Source organism: Lithobates pipiens, unplaced genomic scaffold (assembly GCF_037356315.1).
Source record: "Lithobates pipiens isolate NorthernLeopardFrog02 unplaced genomic scaffold, aLitPip1_a1.2 Scaffold_19, whole genome shotgun sequence".
Taxonomy (NCBI): domain Eukaryota; kingdom Metazoa; phylum Chordata; class Amphibia; order Anura; family Ranidae; genus Lithobates; species Lithobates pipiens.
In genome coordinates, this window is record NW_027507764.1 from 236,601,157 (window position 1) to 236,628,579 (window position 27,423).

Genomic DNA, 27,423 nt, shown 5'->3' on the forward strand with positions numbered 1-27,423 from the left:
AGTTGAGAAGCTCTGCATTAGAGAAGCAAATTATGAGGTATAGCAACAGTATTGCGCACTTGTACTGAATGTGAAGGTCTTTGGGTCCTGTTACATGGGCTTTCTGATTAGATGAGCCTGCCAGCTTTTCATGCAGATCAAAATTGAAGTTTGATGTTAGATTGTGGGCAGGCATTGTAAACAAATGTGCTTTCCTGTTTACATCCAATTATCTTCAAATTCATCTAGGTCAGGAAAAAACTTTAAATGTTTGCATCTATTTCCAATTTTTCAAACCCAGAAGTGACAGTTTGGAGGTAAAAGAGCACACATTCGTTTACATCCGTCTGCCCATAGACCCAACATGATCCCTTTTAAGCTCTGTGAGGAAAAAACTGAACAGACCCAAATGTCAGTTTGGCTCTTACTCGGCATGTAATCGGTTCCTAGATCACCTGCTCATCATAACCAACATTATCCATGTAAAGCCCTCACTAAATATTGTATCTGTCAACATCAACAATTTGTTTTTGGTGTTATGCCCATTTTAGGAAAGACAATATTTCTGAAGAAAGAATTTAGCAACCCATAATTTACCTTATCATTGGTTATCTGGCTTTCGGATACCTTTTATTTTTTTTAAACCATGCTATATGTTCAACAGGGGATTGTGGACTGATAATATTCAATATTGTAAAGGGCTGCTGAAAGCGAATTCCCTCCCCCCTTTCCCCAAGCACACACATACACCCTCACAAAATTAGAATTATTTGAATTTGTATTAATCCACTCTAACACATGCTACTTCTTAAACATTTCAGCCTAGGGCCATTTCACGAAGACAAGATACAAGCAATGCTCTTAATTGACAGATGATAACCGAATGTTGTCTCTACTTTCTTTTGATCATTGCCTTGGGTTGTTTCATTTACATTAACATTTCTTATTAACTTAATGAAAAAAAGTTCAATTTTCCTGTAGTCTCTTTTAAATTACCTTTTTGCTTATTCTTTCTACTCTTACTCCACACAGGTTTTTTTTACCATTAAAATATCTATGTCCTTTAATATATATTGTATAAATTAAATTGCAATGCCAACTATTTTTAATATTTGTTTAATCGTTAATTACGCAATATCTTTATTTTATACATAATTGAAGGGGCACTGCTCGGTGCTTTCCTCAAATTATCTAAATGATGTTGAAGCATTTAAAAAAAAAAAAAAAAAAAAGTAAACCTGGTTTGAACATTTCAAATGTGCAGTTGATAGACAGTGAGCAAATAAGGGTACAATTTCAGGAAACTGGAACAGGTCCAACCAAGATAAAATATTTCTTTAAAATTAAAGAAGTGCCATACTCCTGTCCAGCCAACCTAGTGTAAATGTGAAAATCGAAACATGTCAGGGGGGGGGGGCATGGCTTTGGCAGAGACACAAATCCCACCCTCCTAACTGCTCGCAGACCGAGGGACCCCTTCGCAGGACTCACCACTCTGACCGAGTGCTGCCCTGTGTCAGTCACAAAGTGCCCAGAGTACCAAAGTAAAAACTGCGCTGTTCTGAGGTACACAGACACCAGCACTAGAGGTAAACCCCGCTGAGGTTACAAGAAAATGGCTGCAGGCCATACTAGCAAAAAAGTCACCAAGAAAATGGCCACGGTCGCCATTTTCTTGGTGACTTTTTTGCTAGTATGGCCGGCAGCCATTTTCTTGTAACCTCAGCGGGGTTTACAGGATATAGTTACTATTGTGCATGCGTCTGTCACGACACTTGTGAGTGAAGAAACAGCACCAAGGTCCATTTCTTCACAGTGCATGCGCCAATGACATCGGCGCATTACAAAGTAAATATCTCCTACACCGTGCACGTTTAGGAGATTTAGGTGTCCGTTTATGAAGCAATGATCAGTGGAGATCCAGAGGATCGCCGCTGATCACAGCCCATAAACAGTATATAAACCAGAGATAATCGGGGGAGAAGTGTTTGAACTTGTTTTCCCGCCGATTATCTCCGCACATGGAGAATCCACATAGACTGACACAGTAACGGTCACTTTATGAAGCTGTGATCTCAGCGCTTCACTGGTGATCTGTGTCAGAATTCACACTCCCCGATTCACCAACTCAGAGGTGGAGAACCAGGGTAGTGAAGAGGGAATCGGGGGGATCTGAGGAGGAAAGAGGAAGATAATTAACTTCCTTATGCCTCGTTCTGACCCCCCAACACTGTAACCATGTCCCCCTGTCATATGTATGTCTATACATATATATACATATATATATATATATATATATATATATATATATATATATATATATATATATATAATGTGTATATATATATATATATATAATGTGTGTGTATATACATGTATATATAATGTCTGTGTGTGTATACATGTATATATTATGTAGGGGGACGCTTTATTTCACTAACATTAATCACACCGCGTGTCAGTGTATTGAGCTGTGATAATTTATCACTGCTTAATATATTGACATCTCTGTGTATCAGTGAATTTCTAGTACTGTAATCTCGTAAAGTCTCACGAGATTCCAGTATTAGGGGCCGTTCTCCAGTGTTAGAAGCGTTTGTAGATCGCTTCACTCCTCCAAGGGTGAAGCGATCTACTCCGCTTCATATAGTGGCACACAGAGGAGAAAGATCTCCTATGTGAATGCCGGAGAATGAAGCAGTGAATAGATTTCACTGCTTCATAAAAGGACACCATAGGTAGTGGAAATAGGTAAGCCTTATTCTACCACTTTAAAGTGTTAACTCGAAAGGATATCTTACTGGCAGCCCCTCTATTAAGGCCAGGCATACCACACTGTTTAAGTCTTTTCTAAAAACGAGAATTGTAAATAACTTTTTAGGACGATCTTCAGGCTGGTCACTTGTTTTGCGGCCTCTGTATACCTCCAATACATGGCTACTGCAGGAGGGGCCGAGATCTCACTCTTAACGTCAGCTGGGGGAGGTCACGTGGCCACTCGGTCTCTCCTACAGAAGCCCTGTCTTGGACATGTACAGCAGCTGCGAGTAACATGACCGGCCTGAAGATTGCTCTAAATATGCATTTACAATCCTCATTTTTTAGCAATAACATACACCGTGTGGTATGCCTGTCTATAATAGAGGGACTGGCAGTGGCCATTGTAAGTTGTTTTTTTATTTTTTTCATTTATTTGTGCTAATAGTGGTGGGGATTGGGGGGGCTAGAGACACAGAACACAGCTGACAGGCCGGGAGGCAAGCAGAGACAATAGCTACGGGTGACTGGGGTTATCGTGGTCAGCGCAGAGAGGGGAATACAGGAAATGGCAGGATCAGCCAGGTTTTTTTTTTTTTTACAGTTTAGAGGGGGACAGATTACACAGCACAAGCACTGTGCTGTTTAATCTGCTTTAAGGGAACAGGATCTGAATTTACATATTTTTTTGGGTTAACAAACACTTTAAGGTAAAATGCAGTGTCGGGTGTGTCTATTGATGCACACCACAGGTCTTGGGCTCACACCTGCATGTGTGTCCACGAAAGGAGTTGAGCACTGATTGGAACCCCAGAAAAGAAGACTCGAGGGCACTCTGTGCAATATCATTGTATTTATGGAAATATGTGCAATATCATATATTATTTTGTGGAAAATAAATTATGCCTTTACAACCACTTTAAACATTTTATATTTGACATTTATATTTTGGGCAAGCAATATACCACACTGTATATTATATCAGTTGTTATGATATGAGCTTTTGGGTTAAAGAATAGCACAGAGTAATGATCTACAAGTGCGCCCATCAATTGCTCACATCACAAGCACACAGTGAGCCATACAGAGCCAATCTGAGTGGCTATGTACTTTGCAATCTCTGTGATAACCAATCCTAGCCATCACAATGTAAACAGCACCACTGTTCGAGAGTCTTCCCATTTTCTCACAACAGAGTAAGTGGGAAATAATGAATTGTTCGTTAGTTTTAGATCACAGGTTGCATGTACAGGGTACGGGGTTTGTGATTGCAAACAAGGCAGATCCCTATTCTGACAGACAACACTGAGATCTGCTGTTCCTAGTGGCCAGGAACAGCGATCTCTGTGTTGTCCCAGTAAACCTATCCACCACACAGGACACACCCTGGGAAAACAGTTAACCCCTAGTGTTAACCCCTTCCCTGCCAATGTCATTGATCGGTGCAATTTTTTTTCTTTGTTTTTTTGGCACTGATCACAGTCACTTGGGGTCAGGTTTGCCTGCTTCAATGTCACAGTCCTGCTAAAAATCGCAGATCGCCACCATTACTAGTAAAAACAATAATAAAAAAAAATTAAAAGTCCCTAAATCTACCCCTATTTTGTAGACGCTATAAATTTTATGCAAACTAATCATTTGTGTCAATTCTGAAGAAGCGTTCGGTTCAAAATGCATCACCGTTCTGCTCATTACACGTCCAGCACACTCTCCCTGTGATGTCATATACGAGTTTGAGGTTCAAGCTGGTTACAGCGGCGTCCGACCGCTTCCTGGTTCCATCTCATCACACAGCCAACTCGAGTTCACGTTGGCCATAGGATGCCTTGGAGAAGTTGGAGTAATGACACCTACACTACCTAATTTCTCACCTTCTTGTGAGTTGCCAATTTGTTTTTGACTATTAAATCCACTTTTAATGCTGCACTTAGTCTGGTGCCTGACGCTTATTGGGATTTTTTTTTTTTTTTTTACCAAAAATATGTAGCAGAATACATACTGGCCTAACCTGATGAAGATATTAAATTTTTTTACGGATGTGTATTATAGCAGAATGTACATTTTTATATATATATATATATATATATAATCTATATATATAATTTTTTCAAAATTGTGTTTTTTTTTTTTTGGGGGGTTATACCGCATAAAGTAAAAAATGCAGACTTGCTCAAATACCACCAAAAGAAAGCTCTATTTGTGGGGAAAAGGGCATATACATTTTTGGGGTACAGTGGCCTGTTCATTAAGGGGGTAAATCCTTCTGGGGCTTAAGTGGTTAAACACTCCACCGACACTCCACCGCCCAGCCCCCTCCCCCTTATGGTGTCCTATGATTTTTATTTCAACAAAGTAGGGAAAACCATTTTTTTCTAAAATGTGTGGTTATTTCTTTAGAAGTCTTAAAGTGGAAATTATGTCCTGTTAGATCACTTTAAGCTGGTTAAATCACCTTGCTGGTATAGCTATGAAAAACATAAAAAATAAAAGTGCTTATACTGTTTAAAATCCAGTAATGCACTGTCCCACCCTGCTCTGCACATGCTCAGTTGCTCTCGATTCTCTGCACTGTGCCCAAGTTCAGAGCCATGAGAGGCCGATCCGTTGACAACTTCACTATTGTCGTACTTTCACATGGCTCCATAGACAAAATGAATTAAAAATGTATATGCAATTTTGATGCATTTCCTGGGCCCCTAATTCCCAGCATGCACCAGTCTAATTTGGACATGTTACTCAAAAAATGCAACCGTAGTGCGCTTAACACGTTTCTATTTAGTTTGGGGGGGGGGGGGGGCTACGTTTTTGCTGCGGTTTTGAAAAGCACACCAAAGATGAAGCATACGTGATTTTTCAAAATACACTGCACCTGCAGAGCAGTGGTTTGAAGAGTTCCATAGGATTTAAATGCTTTATAAAGGTTAAAGAAGCGGATACAAACATATGATTGTACATTAATCATTGCAGAGATTATTTAAAACAATGTGTACAACCCAACCCTATATGACCGCATCCTAAAACCTCAGATAATGGCTAGTGCAGGAAAAGCTCCATTCTCCAGATAAGTAAGTAGAAATGCTCTCTAACCCATATCCTCATGTATTGTAACTTAAAGGCTTGGCGTATTCTCTGACTGCCTTAATGTACAGCTCATTTGACCTGTGACTATTTGTTACATACTCCTGTGAACAAATGTGTATATGCATCGCTTGTACTGTAAAGATTGAATAAACATTTTCTTTTTCTTGTTAAAAAAAAAATGAAATGCTCCCTAAAAGGCCTAGGAGCCCTCTGAATTCCGCTTGCGTCAATTATCATTCCATTAATTTTTAATAGGGATTATGGTACTGCTCTTAGGTTGTCCCCAAGATAAGAGGACTGGAGATGAAACCTGATGATAATTCAAATGAATAGGGAGAAGTGGGAAGGAAGAGGGGGTAGAAAGGAGGAAAAAAAAAGGGGGGCGGGGGAACTAGTCTGTCCCTGGTCTCCACTGGAACACCGGCGCTCATCCGAGACTTCCTGCAGTCGCTGGCAATTTACATCATTTGTCTCGCATATTCCTCTGAATAGTAGAACTCCAGCTAATGGAACCACTTTTTTCAGAAACTGGTCTCTCAGACCCCTTTCTGTTGCTACTAGATCCTCCATTTTGTGGATCTCCGCCACTTTCTTCAGCCAGACATCTCCGCCCGCTTCCACCACAGGGGGATACAGCTTTTTGCCACCGTGACCAGGAGGGGAAGAATAGATTTCTTGTATGCCCTGGTGGTGTAAAAGAAAACTCAGGGGTCCTGTGCAACTCCCGATCAGTGAACCATTGAATGATGCCATGGACCTTCGTCCAGAACAGGGCGATAGCCCTACAGGACCAAAAAATGCAGGAGCGAGCCGGGTTCCTCACCGCATCTCCAGCACCGGTCCGAGCACTGGGGGAACATCCTATGCAGCCTGGTCAGGGTATAGTACTACCTAGATAGTACCTTGAACCCGGATTACTGCAGGTTGGCGCACACTGAGGTCTTGTATGTGAAGACTAATAACCTCTCCACCTGTCTCTCTGTAAGCTGTACTCCCAGATCTCGTTCCCATTGGGCTATGTACGGAGGTCTGTACCCCTCTGGTGGAGCTATAAGGAGTCGATATGTTGGGGAGATCGTGTGACAGACTGGCTCTTGTTCCATGCATAGTAGCTCAAAAGCTGTCAGATCCCTCTCATACGTGTTGGGGCAGGCTGTGAGCCTATGAAGTGGGCCAATTGTAGATTCTGCCAGAAGGTGAGATTCTGAAGGAGAGGGTCTTCCATGATATGATCCCTGGTCATCCCCCTTCCATTGCTGATAAGGTGGCTGAGGTGGGATCTGCCTATTGCCCTCAAGGTCCGAAAACTAGGATCGTGGAGACCCGGGCTAAAGGCCGGATTCCCAATCAGTGGCATAAGCGTAGAGGGGCTTGGAGCGACTGATTGTTCTCGGCCCAGCTTTTGGATTGTCCTCCAAGTTTCCCCCACCGTAGGGTGGTGTAATACCCCACAAGGGATGTCCTTCTGACACCAGGGCATTCCCCGCTCCACTCCCAAGAGTCACTGCTCCACCTGGACCTATTGCTTTATCGCTCCATGTCGGCACCAGTCTGACTCTTGCCAAGTGGCATGCCTTATGATAGAAGTTCACATCAGGGAGAGCCATAGCTCCCCTCAACTTTGGGAGAAGCGGGCTGGACTCTGTCAACCTAGGTGGTTTCTGGGCCCAAATAAACCCGCTCGATTTACCGCTCTAAGATAGGTGCTCAGAATTTTTACTGGGAGGGCCTGCAGGTAATACAAGAATCTTGGCATAACATTCATTCTTATAATGCTGCTACCTCCAAACCATGAGAACATGCCCTTCAGCCAGGTCTGGAGATCTTTAACTTCTGTCAGCGGGGGGGGGGGAGTTCAAAGGGAAAATGTCCTCCATCTTGGATGGCAAGTTTATGCCCAGGTATTTGATGCTTGTTCTAGCCCACCTAAAAGGAAAGACCGCCTTCAGCAAGCTTGCCGTTGGGGTTGGCAATGTGACATGTAGCGCCTCCGATTTCTGGTAGTTTTTTTAAAGCAAGGAAGCGTTCCGTACTTCTGCAGTTCTGCCAGAAGGTTCGTAGCGATACGATCGGATTGGTTATAAAAAATAATAAATCGTCAGCAAAGGCTGCGATTTTAGGGGCCATAGTGTCGCTGAGATGGAGGCCTGTGATGTCAGGGTTATCCCTTACTGTCCAGAGGAAGGGTTCTAGGGTCAAGATGAATATCAACGGCGACAGGGGGCAGCCCTGTCTCGTTCCGTTGGCTATCCGAAAAGAAGGAGACAACTGGCCGTTAACCTTCGCTCGAGCCGAGGGTCTTGAGTAAATTGCCAGTAGCCAATTCATCACCACCAGGCCCACATAGCGTAAGGTCTTATACAGAAAGGACCAGTTCACTCGATCAAAGGCCTTTTTGGCATCAGTTGAGAGGAGGAGCATTGGGATGTTTTGCATGAATGAGGTTAATTGCCTTTGTGGTATTGTCTCTCGCTTCTCTTGAGGGCACAAAACCAACCTGATCCAAATGAACCAGCAATGGGATCCATTCCGTCAAACGCAATGAGACCATTAGTGAAAATTTTTAGGTCGACGTTAAGGAGGGATATAGGTCTATAATTCTGGCAGTAAAGGGGGGTCCTTGCCCTCTTTGGGAACCACCGTGTTGAAAGCCCGTAAGGTGTCTTGCGGAAGGGCCACTTCCTCCCTGGCCTCGTTAAAAGCCAAGAGGAATGCGCCCCTAAAAGATCCCCGAAGATTTTATAGTAGGCAAGCGTATAGCCGTCCGGGCCCGGGGCTTTGCCATTCTGCATTCGAATGTCTTCCCGTTCCGAGGATTTATCCCTCTCCGTAGATTTCTGCGGTAGGTTATACAAAGATGTATAATACTTGCAGAATAGTTACGCAATTTCCTCCATGGCCTGCACCTTTAGCGCTCCCTTCCCCCATTAGTTTGGGTATAAAGGCCCGTGCCGTTGCGCCCGCAGAGCCGTAGCCAATATCTTGCCGCATTTGTAAAAAGTGCGTTTACACTTTGCGATAACGGCTATGGCTCTGATCAATGCCAACGATTTCAACTGGTTTCTCAAGGTAGTGAGCTCCGCCAGTGTCCAGGCGGCCAGCGTTTGCTTGTGGATGGCTTCCAGGGCCCTAATTTTATCCAGAAGAGCAAGCGTTTGCTGGGATCTCTCTTTCTTATATCGTGCGCCAATCCTTATCAGCAAACCCCTGATGGCACACTTGTGGGCCTCTCAGACCATCAAAGGGGAATTACCGGAATCTGTGTTTGAGGCAAAGAAATTCCTCAGCACACTAGAGACCTCTGTCACGACCTCCGGGGTCTGGATCAGGGTTTCATTCAACTTCCATTGCCACTGTTTGGAGACTGCGGGTAAAATGTCTATATCTACAAATACCAGGGCGTGGTCCGAGAACGTAATAGCACCTATAGAGGCATCTCTCACCTCTCATGGTAGGATGGAGGATCCTCCAGACATCCACCAACTGGAAAGAGTATACATTTTTCTTTAGGCGTTTAAGAGCTGCATACGAGATCTGTGAGGTCTGCTGGGATGTATCCATGGTGGGGTCCATGGCAAAGTTCATGTCACCCCCCAGGAGTTCCATAGGATTTAAAGGGAAATATTTTTCTTGTGTGTTTTATTTTTTTATGGTGTTGCAAAGGTGGGGAGTACAATGAAAATGCATAGTTCCTTTTCTGTTTGTTTTAAAGGGGCTCAGTAGAACCCTGACTCAGTAATATCCCCAGCTCATTTAGTACCCTTGCTCTGCAGATCCCCAGCTCAGTAATAACCTCCAGCTCTGCTGATCCCCTGCTCGTCTGATCCTACTCCCCCTCCAATTTAGTAACGCCAAACTCTACTGATCCCCCACTCAGTAGTAACCCCCAGCTGATTTTTCACCACTCGGTCCTTTCTCTCTCCAGTCCCTGCTTATCTCCCTCTATATTTCTCCCATGCTGCTCACCATGTGCAACATCTGCTAGTTGCTCCTGTTCTGGTCCTCTAGCTGATCCTCCGCATCTCAGCCTTATCTCTCCAGTCCCTGCTCACCTTCAGCTATAGCATTCCCACGTTGCGCGCCATGTGTGCGATCTGATAGTTGCTCTGATCCGGACCCGTCTCCACTTTCTGCTGCTTCATGCTGCACACCAGGTGTGCCGTCTGCATCTGACACACTCAGAATATATACACATGAACTGGAAGTGACTACTGATGATGTCTTTCTGATTTGCCTGTTTGTTTCCCAGTGCATCCTGGGTTATCTCACACCTCCAAAACAAAGCAAACCTTACTAAATAAAAGCCCCCCAAATACTGCAGGTGCTGTTAGCGAGCATTGTAATACTCATCTATAAAGTCTTTGGAGGTGCTTTGAAGCACCAAGAAAGCGACATGGGTATAATTTTCAAAACAAAGCAAACACAAGTGCAAACAGGACTGTAAGCTAGCCATTTTTTTTTTTTTTTTTTTTTTTTTTTGTGAGAGGGGCTTTGATTGGCAGAGCACTTTAAAAAGCACGTCAAAGGACACATTTTAAAGTAAGTGTTAAACGAGCCCTAATTATGATCATACGCTTTGTGTATGTTCTGCTTTAGAGTGCAGGATACCTCCAAAGGTTAATTTATTATTATTTTTTTTCCTTTCTTTAAACCTTCCCAAATTGCATTTCCATATGATTTTTTTTTTCTTGTAGTTTTACCAATGGCTTTCATGTGGACTTATGAATGTGACAGTGCATAACACCAAATAATTACTGTAGATTTCATTAATGCTTATCAGATAAATTAATCATGGTAGAAGACTGCCTAAGGTGGTTAATTCTGGTAATTATGTTTTCTCTTTCATTGTCGTGTCACCTCAAATTATTTCTCTTTTAGAGGGGCATGTTAGACATATATTTAGACTCGTGAATTTTTTTTATGTAGTTTAAATTAAAGGCAATATCTCTTCTGATATTTTTTGTTTAAAGTAAACTTGTCTCACACTGGAAAATTCAAACTGAGGATATGATGGAAAAATGCAACACTGTTTTCAGGCATCATTCACACATGAGCTGCAACTTCAGTTCCAGTGATACAGAATGATTCTTGCTAATAATACTGGTAGAACTTTGAAGAGGGGGAAGGAGTTATTTAGGCTACGTTCATGCTGAGACGCTTTACAGGCACTTTAGCGCTAACAATAGCCTGCAAAGTGCCTCTCCTGTCACTCCTCTGGCTTTCAGACTGGAACGGTGCACTGGCAAGATGCTTAAAGTGCTGCAAGCAGCGTCTTTGATGCTCCTAAAAACACCCCTGCCCGTTGAAATGGGCAGCATCGGCAAAGTGCTTTTAACCCTTTTCTGGCCACTAGCATGGCTTAAAAGCACCCTGCTAGTGACCGAAAAGCTCAGCAAAAACAATGCCCTTTACTGCCGAAGCCCCCAACACTCCAGTGTGAAAGTGCCCTTAGTTAAAACATTTTTTAAAGGTGTACGTTGTATGCTCAAATTCCTAAACTGGTTAATATAGGCAAATATTTTTTTTAAGCCAAGTTTTTATGTTCAATTGATACAGTTTTTTTAGATTTTTTTATTTATAGAGACTGAAGTGGTGTTTTTTTTTTTTTTTTTTTTTTTTTTTTTTCTCTTAACCTTCATGCATTCTATGTATGAAGGTAAAATCCTGTGTGCAGCAGCCCCCTTTAAAACGTGCCTGAATCTCATCTCAATCCAACAATGTGCACAAGGGACTGTGAACTATGGCATTTGTGCATAGAGCAGTGCACATGACTTCAACTAACATTTACTGCTCGTTTACAAACAAAAGGATGTTACAAGGAAGCAAAAAAATTAATTAAAGGACCATTAAGTAGTAGATATGTATGGAGGCGGTCAATATCTCGGCGAGAGCTGCAATTTTTAATTTCCACAGTAGCTGGGCAACGTATTTAAAAAATAAATAAAAAAAATTAACAAGACTTGAACTGAAAAAACAAGCAATCTCAGCTGGAGAGCATTCTTGACGAGTGTTGACCTAAACCACAAAATTAACAAAGATACATTTATATAATGCAGGGGAAAAACAAAAACAAATCTGTAGGTAAACTTTTTCAGAAACCTCATATGTGAACAGATGCCCAAAAAAAATCGCAACACTGAAGTCTGTGATAATATTACTTTTTTTCATGCGATTTACAGGTTGCAGACACCTTTTATATGTGTTGCACCATGTTGGATTTATTTAAAACAATCAGCTGTTATTCAGTGATTCCACCACTTCTAATGCTGGGTACACACTTTTTGTTTTCGTTCAACCCAGCAGGCTGAACTGGGGAAAACAAAAAGCATACACATCCAAGGTTAGTGTGGCTATCTCCCCGCTGAGCTATTGTGTTCTGACAGGGGGGACTTCTCCCTTGCTAGAACAAGCTGATCAGCACTCACAGCAGTTGGCTATGAGCTCTGATCGGATGCTGGTTTCCAGCATGTTCGTTCGACAGAAACTGGTTGTGAGACCCAGCTTCTGTCAGGCCAGATGTTGTACACACATGCCAAAAGTGGGACGGTTTCTGCCAAACTGACAAATTTTGGACAATTTCCAGCCTATTTGTCCCCAGCTTAAAAACACAGGGGACTCGCCAAAACATAATGACCTCCTATATTTCAATTGGGTTTCTTCAACCAACTTATATTTGTATGTATAGTCAGGTGGATGGTAGCACAAAAAATTGCATTCATCAAAAATGTTTGCTAGGCCATATGTTTTCACAGATGAGTCCTTAGTTTTTATAGACAGAGTAAATCTTTAGCTTAATACAATAAATCATGTAGGCTCACTAACCGTAGTAAATTTTAACAGCTTCCAATTGGTATCAGCTTGCAAGCCGATTTAATGCGATTCTAATGCCACTCTGAAGATGACATTCATTGAGAATTTTACATATTGAAAAAGTTGTATGTCTTAGTAGTACTTTAAGGGCCATGTGATGAAGTATTCAGGTCCACTGGATTATTCTGCTGCCTGAGAACAATTCACTTTAACCCATCCCACTCCTAGCCTGCCTCCCTTTTTTTTTTCTTTTTTTTTTTTTTTTTCAGTGTAATAGGAAAATGGATGTTTTCTCTCCATTGTTCTTAATTTATATTAAGATTTCTTTTTCATTTAGCAAGTTCTCTTCAGAGCCAAAGGGGGCTCATTTTGCAACATTTTGGATTGGCAGATCTTTTGGCACTTACACAGAGATTATACTCATGAAGCGATGCAACGTATTGAGTCATCTGCTGGGTGCTTTACCAGCGTAGGGCCACTGTGCACTCATTTGGTGGAACCCTGTCCCTAAACATCCCTGGATTTTGCCTCTCTACCCCTGATGTACCAGTGGGGGTGCCGCAGGGCTTTCTCTAAACTTCATCTGCGATGGAGTAGGGCTTTTTGGTGCAAACATTCTTGGCTTTACCTTAGGGCCCAACCCACCGGGCTCTAGCTGCAACACTTCCACAGCCAGTGGTGGGAAGCAGAGCAGCTCCGGTTTTTATGAAGGGCATCTTTTTATGCAGCTTCCCAGGCTCTTTTATTTTTTATTTTATCCCCTCGGGTTAGTTACAAAGTAGGCTAGGTTGAAAAAAAGTCCATCAAGTTCAACCTATGTGTGTGATTATATGTCAGTATTACATTTTATATCCCTGTATGTTTTGGTCGTTCATGTGGTTATCTAATAGTTTCTTGAAACTATCAATCCCCCCGCTGAGGCCACCACCGGGAAATGGGAATTCCACATCCTTGCCGCTCTTACAGTAAAGAACCCTGTATGTAGTTTAAGGTTAAACCTCTTTTTCTTCTAATTTTAATGAGTGGCCACGAGTCTTGTTAAGCTCCCTTTTGCGGAAAAGTTTTATCCCTATTGTGGGGTCACCAGTATGGTATTTGTATATTGAAACCATATCCCCTCTCAACCGTCTCTTCTCCAGAGAGAATAAGTTCAGTGCTCACAACCTTTCCTCATAACTAATATCCTCCAGACCCTTTATTAGCTTTGTTGCCCTTCTTTGTACTCGCTCCATTTCCAGTACATCCTTCCTGAGGACTGGTGCCTAGAACTGGACAGCATACTCCAGGTGCGGCCGGACCAGAGTCTTGTAGAGTGGGAGAATTATTGTTTTATCTGTGGAGGTGATCCCCTTTTTAATGCATGCCATGTCTCTTCCCCCCCCCCCCCCCCATTTTATATACAGTGGATATAGAAAATGATCTCCCCCCCCCATCACATTTTGTTGCTTTGTAGTCTGAAATGAAAACAGTTTTTGTTTTATCCAGCTGTATTTACTCCACTTCAAAGTAAAAGATATAACCCCAACTTGTCAGAAAAAAAAAATCAAAAACAATCACTGAGTTGGAAAACTGATCACCCCCTTGTGTCAGTATTTTGTTGACCCACATTTTTGCTTTAATTACAGCCTTTAGTCTGATGGGATATGTCTCTACAAACTTTGCACATCTAGACTTTGCAATATTTGCCCACTCTTTTCAGAACTGCTCGAAGGACATTCCTCATTTTCTCCTTCCACCACTGTGTGGTCATTTTTGCTGTGTGCTTTAGGTCATAGTCATGTTGGAAGGTAAACCTTCTTGCCATTGACTACTTTCTGGCAGAGGGCGGCATATTTTCCTCAAGAATTTGACTGTATTTTTCCCCATTTTTTTCCTTCTAACCTAAGTGCTCCAGTCCTTGCTGCAGAGAAACACCCTCATAACAGGACATTACCACCTCCATACTCTACTGTAGGAATGGTGTTATTTGGATGGTTAGCTGCATTGGATTTCCGCCAGACATATCGCTTGGTGTTCTGCTCAGATGAGACTAAAATAAATTTGGCCTCAACATCTTTTTTCCATGTGACCTCAAAATCTTCAAAGTGCGATTTGGCAAAGCTTAATAGTGACTGCATGTAGCCTTTCTTAAAGAGTGGCTTCTTTCTTGCGACCCTCCCATACAAGCCTTATTTGTAGACAAATTGTGATATTGTTGTCACGTGCACACAATGACAACTCTTTGTCATAAATTCCTGCAACTGCTTCAGAGTTACTGCAGGCTTCTTGGTAGCCTCTCTGACCAGTCTCCCCCTGGCTCTCTCATCCAGTTTGGATCGACATCCTGATCCAGGGAGGGTCTGTGTTGTACCAAATACCTTCCATTTCCTAATAGACTTCACTGTGCTTCTAGGCGTTAATAAAGCCTTTGATTTTTATTTTTTTTTCTATCCATCTTTGGACCCACGTGGTGCTGTGGACATAGCATATCTTGATTTCAGCAAGGCATTTGATACAGTTCCATATAATCTAACAAAAAATGTTGTACAAGCTGGAGTTAACCCTCGGATGATTCAGTGGATATCCACTTGGCTAAAGGATACCAGAGTGTGGTTGTAAGTTCATTCAGAACAGAGACCAGTCACTAGTGGTGTACCACAAGGCTCTGTACTAGGTCCTGTTCAATTTAACCTATATGTAATTGATATAACTAAAGAGTTGGTAGGTAAGGTATGTCTTTTTGCTTGTGATGCAAAGGTTGATATCCCCTGAGGTGTCTGTAAGATAGAACATGTTTTGGCATTGTTGGAAGGTTGATCAAAGTGGTTGAAGCTGCAGTTCAATGTGTCTAAATGTAAAATGCATCTAGGGAAAAAAAGTACAACATTGGGGGTACTGTTAGCCAGCACTACAGAGGGAAAAGATTTGGGAGTACTTATCTCATACTATTGCGAAATGAGCAAAGAGTGATGACGAGCAATTCTAGGATGCATCACCAGCAGCAGGAAGGAAGTCCTGATTACCCTTTATAGATTTTTAGTGAGACCTAATTTAGAATACTGTGTCCAGGTCTAAAGACCTCACTTGCAAAAAGATATTGTTAAGCTAGAACGAGTCCAGAAATGGGTAACACAAAAAGTGAAAGGTCTGAGGGATAAAACCTATCAGGAAAGACCTTCAGCAGCTCCTCAAGTTCATATGGGCAGCACACAAATCCTGCTTAAAGCAGCCTTATTCAACATCCTGAAAACATATGCCAGACTTGGAGTTCCCAATCTTAAATTATACTACAAAGAACCTATCCTGAAGCCGGCGAAAAACTGGTGGCATTGGCCCCCAGCAAAACCTTGGCATCAAATCGAAGCCGCAGACCCTGCTCAATGCCCCTCATCAACTTTAGAAACAACTTGGTTGGGACCACACCAGACACACTCCTTCCTTCCGACCATCAACGCAACTAGATCAACCTGGAAAGCTATACATCAAGTCTTGAGGGGGATTCACCCCCATGCACTAATCTAACTCCCACTCTTTGCTCTGCAATGCCTTTCTCTGGACCTCCCCCTACAAAAGTGGATTTATGCAGATATCAAAAAAGTAGGGGATCTATACGACTAACACCAGCTCCGAACATTCCAACACGTCTCATCCCTATAGAACATCCCCAAGAAAAATTTCTTTATTTACCTAAAGAATTCGTCATATCCTATCATCCTGATCTTGTTCTCAGGCCCCTCTAACCAAGAACATAATCTCCTTTCTCAATTCCACGTCCAACATGATCCGTGGTATATCCCACATCTACAACCTACTGTCAAAACCAAAGATGGAGGAGAAAAACTTGGCTATGTCTCAATGGGAATCTACCCTGCAAATTCAGGTTCCCCCCATCTGTATGGTAGCGTGCTTTTCACTCCTCATCCAGGTTTCCCAGAAACATTACCCATTGGGAAACGCCAATGAAAATTTTCTACCGCTGGTACTATACCACTGTAAAATTTTCCCACGTATTACCCAATCCAGGAAATGCTGGAGACAGTGCTCTATGGATGGTCACACTTTCCACATATAGTGGGGATGCCCTGTTATTGCCCCATTTTGGAGGGTCCAACCTCATTCAGGATTTTTACAAATGTATCCAATGTGTTATCCCCACAGATGGCCCTATTCGGACTAGGCCTATCGATCTGGCCCTCAAAATTCCACCGTGTTGTCACCCACTCGCCTGCCACTGGGAAAAAAAAATCTCCACCTCTTAGGTATGACTATTGACATAATAACCAAATGAGTATGGAATATCTCTTTGCTAAAACTCTTGTTCAATTAAGCAAATTTCAGGACCAATGGCAATTTCAGCAGTCGGACTCCAGAGCACCATCTTGTGCTTAACTCCTGTATAGACAATCTCCACCTCTTAGGTATGACTATTGACATAATAACCAAATGAGTATGGAATATCTCTTTGCTAAAACTCTTGTTCAATTAAGCAAATTTCAGGACCAATGGCAATTTCAGCAGTCGGACTCCAGAGCACCATCTTGTGCTTAACTCCTGTATAGACAACGTCACATGTCAGGTCCTACCATACATTTGACTCTCTCTTGAAACGCACTACCCCTCGGGACCAAATCAAGCCATCTGGGAATGATGTCTCCAGTAATCCTATGATTGATGCGCCACGATTCAAACCTGCCTTCCCCCTGCTCCCCCCCCTCCACCTTCAAGACTTGTGATTCTGCATTGTATACTCATCATCCAGTATTTACGTTGTACTTTCTACTGTTTTGTTTACTACGAAGATGTTTTCATATCTGTAACAATACTGGAGCGGCCTTCCCCACTATAGATGACAGTATGTATTCTCTTTGTGAACTGTTCACAATTTTCTCATATTTCAATAAAAATAATGAAACAAACATATCAGGAAAGACTTGAATTTAATATGCACAATCTGGAGGAAAGAAGAAAAAGGGAGGAAATCATTAAACTGCTTTAAACACATCAAGAGGATGTGTAAGGTTCAGGAGGGGGGGCAGTATTTTTTTTTTAATATGAAGCCAAGATCAAGAACACACCGGGTCACAACTTCAAACTAGCAGGAGGAAAGTTTAAAACATAATTAGAAAGTATTTACCGAAAGGGGAGTTGATGCTTGGATTATACTTCTAGCAGAGGTTGTCAGTCCAACAGTAAGTGGATTCAATTCAAACATGCTTGGGACAAAGATAAATCTATACTCAGACAAAAATGTTACAAAAAAAAAGAAATACAAAGATGTGTATAAATGAAGGAAAAAAACAGGGTAGATTTTTGATGGACCACTTGGTCTTTTTTTTTTTTTTTCTGCTGTCCCTTTTCTATGTTTCCATTACATAATGTTCTATTATGTACCATCAAAGACAAAAATTTAGCAAAAGTCAAGAAAAACAAATGCATTAAAATCATTTTATGCCCATTAAGTTCTGTGTCAGTTTCTTCTCAATAGTTTTTGAGTAATTGCTATATAACAAGAAAAGCAACATTTTCTTTAATAAGGTTGAGATTGGTTGTATAGTAGCAATGTATTACTGCATGTGTGCTATGTCTTAAGTGTATTTTCTTTATTTAAAGTTAGCCTTTTGCTTTCCAAGCATTAATAAGCTTTATTTACATTTTCGCAGGCAGTATGCAGTAGCTTGTCTTCAGTGAGGCCAAGACGTCAGTGTTTTGACATTCTTCAGAATGCAATCACCAAGCATCTTGTAAGTGCTCAAATTTTTATTTCAATATATGTAATGTACAATTACTTATTTGGGGAAAAAAAAAGTATGTTAGCTATGTGTGTGTGTGTGTGTGTGTGTGTGTTTGTTTTATCTAAAGAGTGGGTCAGTAAAAAAGCATTTTTTTGTCTGGAATGTGGAAGGCAATTTATGGTTATATGGTCCCTAGCTTTACAGGAATTTAAATTTTTTTTATATTCAAAAAATAAAGTAAAATATACATACAAAAACATAACTGTACAGTAGCATCAACAATGTGGACTTGACAATATAACTAATAGAAACAATTTGCACATGCGAGTAGTACCTCATTCTCCTCATACCACAATCGAAGATAACTTTGTATGACTGAAGCAACATAAACCCAAATCCTCATGTCTATTGGTGGAAAATTGTAAGGAAGGATATCCCATAAACTTAAGTAAAACTCTGGCCTAGAACTTAGTGTAGTTGAAACACAATATAGTGTAAAACATTATCCACAGGGAACAGTGCCCTCAAATACAGCCATTCGGAGACTGTAAGAGCAGAATTAATCAAGCCCCCTCTATACTTTGTCAAAACTTATGTGGTACCCTTCTATTTGAGTAGATAGCTTTATAAAGAGGGCCTTATTCAGCAGTGATTTCCAAGTCACCAAGCTTTGTGCCAAAGCTTTTTTTTCCAGGACAGAATAATAATTAAGTAATAGTGCAAGCAAGGTGTGGCTAGCCTGAGTAGGAGATATATCGTTGATCAGATTTAAAAGGCAAAACCTGATTGATGGGTTTAAAGATATGGTATTGACAGACACAAGTTAGAACGTCAACCCAGTATTGCTGGTTAGCCGAACAATGCCAGAAGTTTTACAGAATTTACCATCTGTAATCTTCTCTGGTTTTGGAATACTAGAAGAAACCTAATATATGAATATCTTGAGGCTCATAGTTCATATTGTTGCACCATTGCCATGTACTGAACAGGTTTCATTTATCTGCTCATGTGCGATGATCAGACGTACAAATAGCTGAGAGCATGTTTGTTACTTTAAAATGCTATTTTGATATTTTACTAGCTTTTACAATATACATTTCATTAGGCAGTTCTGCTGATGGTTTAGTTGACTGACGTGCTTTAGGGAGAAGGAATAGTTGTATTTGATTTGAAGGATTTGATCCCCTCTGGTTAGAGGACTTTACATTTACATATAGTTTTTTTTATTTTTTTTATTGAATAAATTTACAATTCAAATATTTTAAACCACTGCATTGTAGAAATAAGGAACAGGCCAGGTATATAACTTAAGAGTTAGATTGTTAATTAAAATAAATATACATTCTGTTAGGGGTCCTTGTTCCATAGTTTGCAGCAGTTTGACTGATTTCTGTAATGTTCTACAATGCACCATAGTTCTGACCTTATTTTTTCATTTAAAATGTATATCTTGTATATATAGAATATGTTGTTTCTGCAGTAGATAGTTACAGTGGCATCAGTCCACACAAGTTTTTATGTAATTTTTTGTATCCTATTTAATTCACCAAACAACCCATTTGTGTGCACATGTACTTTTTTTCTTGCGCTTAATGAACATTTAGATAACAATTTTTAATATTTATTTTCTGAGTTATTTTGCTTCTGTCTTGAATGGCTCCAACCCAGCTCTGCTGAATAAATACCTCATAGAACATAATTTTTCAAACCAAACTAGTTTCCTGGAACAAAAAGTCTGCAGGATTTTTTGTGTTTCTTTCAGAAGACATGAAAACAAAGGCTCCTGGACCTTTCACTACTGGTGGAGGAAGCTTTTGGATAAAGTGTGCCATAATATGCAAGTGTACTGTGCTGTCATGTTAATTTGTGCACTTGTCAACACAACTTGGGCTGGCCATAGAGTGCTGATCTAAAATGCCAAATGGATTACCCCATTCCCCCTTGCAAGGGGGATCCAGGAATTCTTCCATTGTATTCTACCAGGTGAACTGTCAAGTGGGAATGGTCATAGATGGATTGAGATTTTGCCAGTCTCAGCTGAATTGAACAAATCTCGATCCATCTATGGGCAGCTTTAAATCACAAGTTTAGTTGCATTTTTTTATCAGAATGAGAGACATACTCTTTGAGAAGTGTCCCTCATGCTCGGTTGAAATCTCCCATTCTCTGCCCCACCCCCCCAACACCATACCTCCACTGTGGTAATCTTCTGGTGCTGGGGGAGTTAATATGATCCAGTGGAACTTTTGATGGGTACTGGTCAAGAGTGCGCACTATATATCAGCCCTTTCCACCCCCCTCCCCGTAGAAGGTGTACTATAGCTTCCAGAATTGAAAAGCGTTCCACAAATCGAGAACTTTGATTTATATTTTTCAGTAAATATATGGGGGTGCTAAAATTTGCATTGGGGAAAAATGACAGGAACTTTTTTTTTTATTATTTTTATTTTTTTTTTTGTTTTTTACTATTCACAATAAAAAAGGGATATGGAGGAGAAAAAACACAGTTCGCTTTGTCAGTATTATGTTAAGTTACAGTAACAGTACAATGCCTGCTTGTACGTGCTCCTAGTTCTGACAATGCACTGTCACTGACTGCTGCAGGCCTCCCACTAATGATCAGGAAGCAATTAATGGTGTTCGCCATCATATTGTCACCATGACCGCCAATCCTGATCACATAAAGTTTATTTACACCCCTCACATTTTTGTAAATGTTTTATTATATCTTTTCATGTGACAAAACTGAAGAATCAACACTTTGCTAAAATGTAAGGTAGTGAGTGTACAGCTTGCATAACAGTGTAAACTTGCTGTCCCCTCAAAATAACTCAACACACAGCCATTAATGTCTAAATCACTGGCAACAAAAGTCAATACACATCGAAGTGAAAATCTCCAAATTGGGCCCAATTAGCCATTTTCCCTCCCCGGTGTCATGTGATCTGTTAGTGTTACAAGGTCTCGGGTATAAGACCTTGTCTTTGGGAAATGGACGTATGAGTGCTGCCAGCATTGCTGCAGAGGTTGAAGGGGTGGGGGTCAGCGTGTCAGTGCTCAGATCATATGCCATACGCTGATTCAAATTGGTCAGCATGGCTGTCGTCCCAGAAGGAAGCCTCTCCTAAAGATGATGCACAAGAAAACATTGTAGCAAAGGGTCATATGAAAAGATAGAATAAACTATTTATAAAAATGTGAGGGGTGTACTCACACTTTTTTTTTTTTTTTTTTTTTCCCAAATGTTTTTTATTGAATTTTCACAAATTACAAATTAAATATTGTACTACTTCAGTAATATCACCAAAACAGTTGAAAGGGAATAGAACATATATATTACATCAACAGTTTACATTTGATTATGGTTGAAATTATATACTCTAAATCACAAACATTCTCTCTATCCCTGTCAACATAACTGGGCAATACCACCAGTAAACTTGAGTATGAATGCAAGCATCCAACAATATAACCGTATAAGATGAAAAAGGGAGGAAGGGGAAAGGCAAGTCTATGGTCTGACCGTCCAGTGCTCATACCGGTGTCTGATAGTGAGAGAATCAACTGTTTATATACCTAGTGCTTTGATTATCTTTAACCCACATTGTCCATGGTTTCCAATGGTTATCATGTACTCAGTTTTTTGAGATACTGTATAACAAAATAGATTTTGAAAAAACATTGTTAAAATTGTTGGAAGTTTAAGTTTACAATTTGCACAGGTGCTCAATAAGCAGTTTTCCCTGTGTCAGTTGTTCCCGATTTGTTCACACATAGTTCTTAGGATTAAAGTGGAACTAAAGCTTTGCGGTCACAAGTTGTGAGCAGGCAGAGTCCTTACGGTGCATGTCTCTTCTGTAATAGAATACACCTCCTTGCCTGCTCACTGTCTTCTCTGGCATGTATACTGAACTGTCAGCTTACATGATTGTCATGGTCCTTGTGTGTCAGGATGATTGACTTCTGTGCACATGTAGGAGTGATATCATCCTGCACCAGCCAATTTAGGCTACCGAAGACTGTCACACAGCAGAAAATGCTGATGAGGTACAGGGACAGTTAAAGGAAAGGGGTGTGTGTGTGAGTGTGTGTGTGTATATGTATGTATGTATATATAATATATATTGCTTTGCTTTAAGGCTGTTCAAATCTGAAGCAAACATCTATGCGTCCAGGGGCTAGTATGGCCTAATTGTTCTGCCTGTGTATGACAGGATGATGTAAATGCTCCTTCTGTACTTAACGTTGTACAACTTTTTACACAATGTTTGCATGCCTTTTGTGTGAATACATTTTTCTATATTGAACTTCTAGTATCTTATATGTCATATGACCATGTGTGCCTAATAGGAAAATTAATGATGCAAGCCTTAATTTTTATTTATATATTTTAATGTATTGGTCTGATTTCAATGGCGGCAATGTTTTTAAATTATTATTTTTTTTTTTTTATAGGGTGGCTTAATTATCATGCCAGACAGTACTATTGGATCAGTTTTACACGCCATAAATACTCTTCTTGATCAAAGCTGTGTGCTTTCTGAGACTCTATATACCTTTTTGGCTTCCAACTGTTACAGCATTTTCAACTGCCTGCTTACAATGGAGAAAGATGCTGAGCATGTACAGAAAAGGTAATGACCACACCCAAGCAGATGTTTAAAGAAAAAAAATGGAATTGGACACACTTGGTGTGAATAGGGGAATCCTCCCTGCTATTTATTCTGACATCGGGGAGACTTCCCCACCATCCGAATACACTAATCAGCATTGCAGGCTATAGCCTGCAATGTTGATTAATCAGGGAAAATCTGACAGGACAGTTGTATAGAAGTTGATCGGTAAAATTTTTAAATGTGTTGATGTGGGAATCGGCACTATTTTTTTTCCTTTTTAAACCTGCTGGTTGAACGAAAATAAATCTATAATGTATGTCTTGCCTTAGGATCTCTGCAGGGAGGAAGTCCTCTGTTACATGGCTAGGATGGAAAAATAATCTAAAGAGGACTTGGTTGCTGTGGGTTCTGTCTGCATATAATCCCGTTCTAAGTAACCTTTCTTGAGAATGTCTGTCATATGCTTATTCGTTTTATTTGGAGAAGCAAAAAGCCACAACTAGATTGTGATCTGGCCGAGACCTAACTGGATGGGGGGTTGAGGGTTTCCAGATTTTCCCCAATTATGCATCAGAGGATACTGAATTTGCACTTACAGTACATGTTTCCTCTAAACTGTAGCTAGCTATGGAAACATTTATGGAGTGTAGGAATTTAGCCCACCCTCCCTGTCTGCTACGAGAGTTTAGAAGCCTATCTAAAACAACCTCTCCTCTGACCCACCACACCCTAAAATTGTGGAGATGTAACGGGGCATTCTCACCTTTTTATATGTAGATAAGATGTCAATTGACTATACGCTATATCACCAAAAGTATTGGGACACCTGCCTTTACATGCACTTTAATGGCATTCCAGTCTTAGTCTGTAAGGTTCAATATTGAGTTGGCCCACCCTTTGCAGCTATAACAGTTTTGACTCTTCTGGGAAGGCTGTCCACAAGGTTTAGGAGTGTGTCTATGGGAATGTTTGACCATTCTTCCAAAAGCACATTTGTGAGGTCAGGCACTGATGTGGGCCAGAAGGTCTGGCTCGCAGTCTCCCCTCTAATTAATCGCAAAGGTGTTCTGTCGGGCTGAGGTGCCCCAGACACGCTCATCCATTGGTTGACCAAACACTTTTGATCTTAATATGAAAATACTTCATTTGCTATTACTGTAAATATCAATTATGGTCACTATAGTGTTTAGCAGGTAAACAAATTACCCTTTGAATCGCATATAGACATGAAGACCCCTCAAGTCTAGTTACCAACATAAGATACTACTTTTGTATTGTTTTTAGCCAAATCATTCTTTCCCCCCTAAAAGTAGGTGTAAACCCATGAAAAAAATAAATAAAAAAACTTGCAAGACAAAGACATAATGAGCTAGTATGCATAGCATTCTAGCTCATTATGAAATACTTCTCATAGATTGTAGACCTTGCAGCGGTCCCAGCACACCGCTGTGGCCGGCGGCACATTTCCAGGTATCGCTGGCTCTGGCGCTGTGATTGGCTGGAGCCGCAATGACATCACTCCTGGACTCCAGGAGCCACTGGTAATGGCACAGGAGCTGGAGAAATGACACGAGCGATCCATTTCTTCATTGTGCATGTGTCGATGTTGGCACATGCTGATACAGTAAATATCTCCTAAAATGGTGCAAGTTTAGGATATATTCACATAACCTACAAGTAAGCCTAATTATAGGCAAGAGTGATGTGTAAGGGTTTAAAGACGCTTTAAATTTCTAAGTAGGCAATCCTGCACTTTATAACCCCATGTAGATAACCTCCTTTAAAATGTCTGATTTGATAAACCGGTTAGTTCCCAAATACTAAGGTAAGGTATTTTACTTTTGCATAAAATTAACATAATTAAGAGTCCCCTTGATTGTTAAATGGAATTGTCACTGGCCTGTTCAAGTATGTATGTTTATATACACATATGCTGTGTGTGTGTGTGTGTGTTTGTGTCTGTGTGTGTGTGTGTGTGTGTGTGTGTACATGCACATACTATATTTCCTGAAGTATTGGGACACCTGTCCAAATCTGCCCGTTTAGCTCGCAGTCTGCTCTAATTCATCCCAAAAGTGTTCTATCGGGTTGAGGTCAGGACTCTTTGCAGGCCGTTCAAGTATCTCCACCCCAAACTCGCTAATCCATGTCTCATTCCCTGTGACAATGGATTCTGATCACACACGGTCATGAAATCTCCAGAGGTTTCCATCCGTTTTTTGCTTTCTGTTTATGGCAGCTTTTGCGGCAAAAACCGGGAATAAATTTCAATTACCCAAATATTTGCAGAGGATGGTGTGCACTGTGTCCTTGCTAATGCCTAATTCCTCTACCATCAGTAAGGCTGCTTTCACACTGAGGTTCTTTACAGGCACTATAGCACTAAAAATAGCACCTGTAAAGCGCCTCTCCTCTCACTCCAGTGTGAAAGTCCTAGGGCTAAAAAAAAGTCCCGCAAGCCACAACTTTGAGGCGCTGTAGGAGCAGTGTATACACCGCTCTTCAATGGGCAGTGCCAGCAAAGCACAGCTGCAGCCGTCACTGCCCATTAGGCCAGTAAGCGGCTGAAAAGCCCTGCAAAAAAAAACGTCAAAGCGCCGCAAAAAAAAGCAATGCTTTACCGCCGATGCCCGGGCGCTGCCAGTGTGAAGGTGCCCTTAACCACATGCCAACTGGCGCACACAGATATACGTCAGCAGAATGGCACAGACAGGCAAATGGGCATACAGGTACGTGCCTTTAAAATAGCTGCCATGTCACCGGCGGGGCGTGCTGGCTGGGACCTCCGCGGGTCTCGCAGACTGTCGCCACGGGGATTCCCACGGTCGTCTCACGTGGAGGAAAATTACATCAATTTTGTTTAAAAAAAAAAAAAGCCACGTTGCAAAACGGCCGTGAAATTGTCAGTTAAAACGATGCAGTGCGAATCGCAAAAAGTGCTCTGGTCTTTGCCCTGCAAAATGGTCCAGGGCTTAAGTGGTTAAGGTTTTCTGACAAATCTGTTGGGGTGTACTCATTTATGCTGAGCACTGTAAACAGATTTGTCAGATTACCTTTACTTTCCTTTCATTCAAGAACATGTTGCATAAATTAATACTTAATGAAAGTCTTAGGAGCAAAGCTACATTTTAGACAACAAAATCCTAATTAACAAGAATTCAACTACAGGTAAGTCTAATTAATCATTAAGCGGGTGACCAGCAGACGATTATAATAGGTCATTACTTAACAAAGAAAACCCCTTCCCATTTCATGCTGTCAGCAATGGCACCACATGGAAGAGAAATGTCACAAGGCCTGACAAAGAAAATCCTTTCCTTACACAAGAAAGGTGAAGGGTACAAGAAGAACAGCAAAGCTTTACTTCAGTCAGAATACTGTAGCAAAAGTGATACAAAAATTTAACAAAGATGAACTGGAATCATCTCGCAGAGACATTCAGGCCGTCCACGGAAGTTAACACCTCGACAGGAGCTGCTTCTGATGAGAGAAGTTGAAGAAAATTGCCACTCAAGTTTACTGCAGTTGGCTAAAGATGTAGAAAGCCAAACTGGGGTGATTTGTTTCCCATGACACCATATAGTGTACACGGCAGAGGAATGCCATGCATGGGTGTCTTCCATGAAGGAAGCCTCTCCTGAATTCCATGCACAAAAAAGCCTGCCTAGAATTTGCCAGAGCCCATGCTGAAAAAGACTACTGGGTCCTCCGGAGTGATGAGACAAAGATAAATGTTTTTGGAAATGATGACTTCAAAACTGTATGGCGTTGCAAAGATGAGGAATACAAAGAAAAATGCATGGGTCCTACATTGAAACATGGTGGTGGCAGTGTCCTTTTGTGGGGCTACATGAGTGCTGCTGGTGCCTGGGAGCTGCATTTTATTGATGGTATTATGAATTCAGATATACTGCTCTATATTGAAAGAGAAGATGCTACCATCACTCCCTGCCCTTGGTCGTCGTGCACTTTTCTCCAACATGACAATGATCCAAAACGCACATCTAAGGCCACTGTTGCATTTCTGAAGAACAGGGTGAAAGTGATTCAGTGGCCAAGTATGTCTCCTGATCTGAACCCAATCGAGCACCTATGGGGAATTCTGAAGAGATAAGTTTGAGCATTATTCATCATCCAGCATTCAGGTTCTAAAAGATTGTTCTTAAAGAATGGAATAAGATGTTGCAATATGTCACCAACTTATTCATTCCATGGCTAGAAGACTTGGTGCTCTTTTTACAAATACTATATAGTGGTAATATGTCCCTTTTTGTTGTCAGGTATATTCATTTTTGCATCAACTAATTTGATTAAAACTGAAGATTTTGTAATCCAAGTTATATTATCAACCTTTCATGTAATGCTCTAAACAAATGTTCTATAAAGCTTGGTTTGGTTAAAATTTTGGAAATTGTTCTTGTATTGAGATATTTGATTAAAATCTTGCTTTTCAAAAGGAGTGCACTTAT

At 41.0% G+C, this 27,423-nt stretch overlaps 1 protein-coding gene across 1 annotated transcript in view; it reads left to right on the top strand.

The window, feature by feature from the left end:
- Positions 1-27,423, top strand: part of TEX10 (testis expressed 10) — a 137,481-nt gene that overhangs the window by 104,654 nt on the left and 5,404 nt on the right. Inside the window, exons 11-12 of the mRNA XM_077491801.1 lie at positions 18,267-18,347; positions 22,794-22,972. Coding sequence (XP_077347927.1) covers positions 18,267-18,347; positions 22,794-22,972 — 260 coding nt within the window. The remainder of the gene's footprint in view (positions 1-18,266; positions 18,348-22,793; positions 22,973-27,423) is intronic.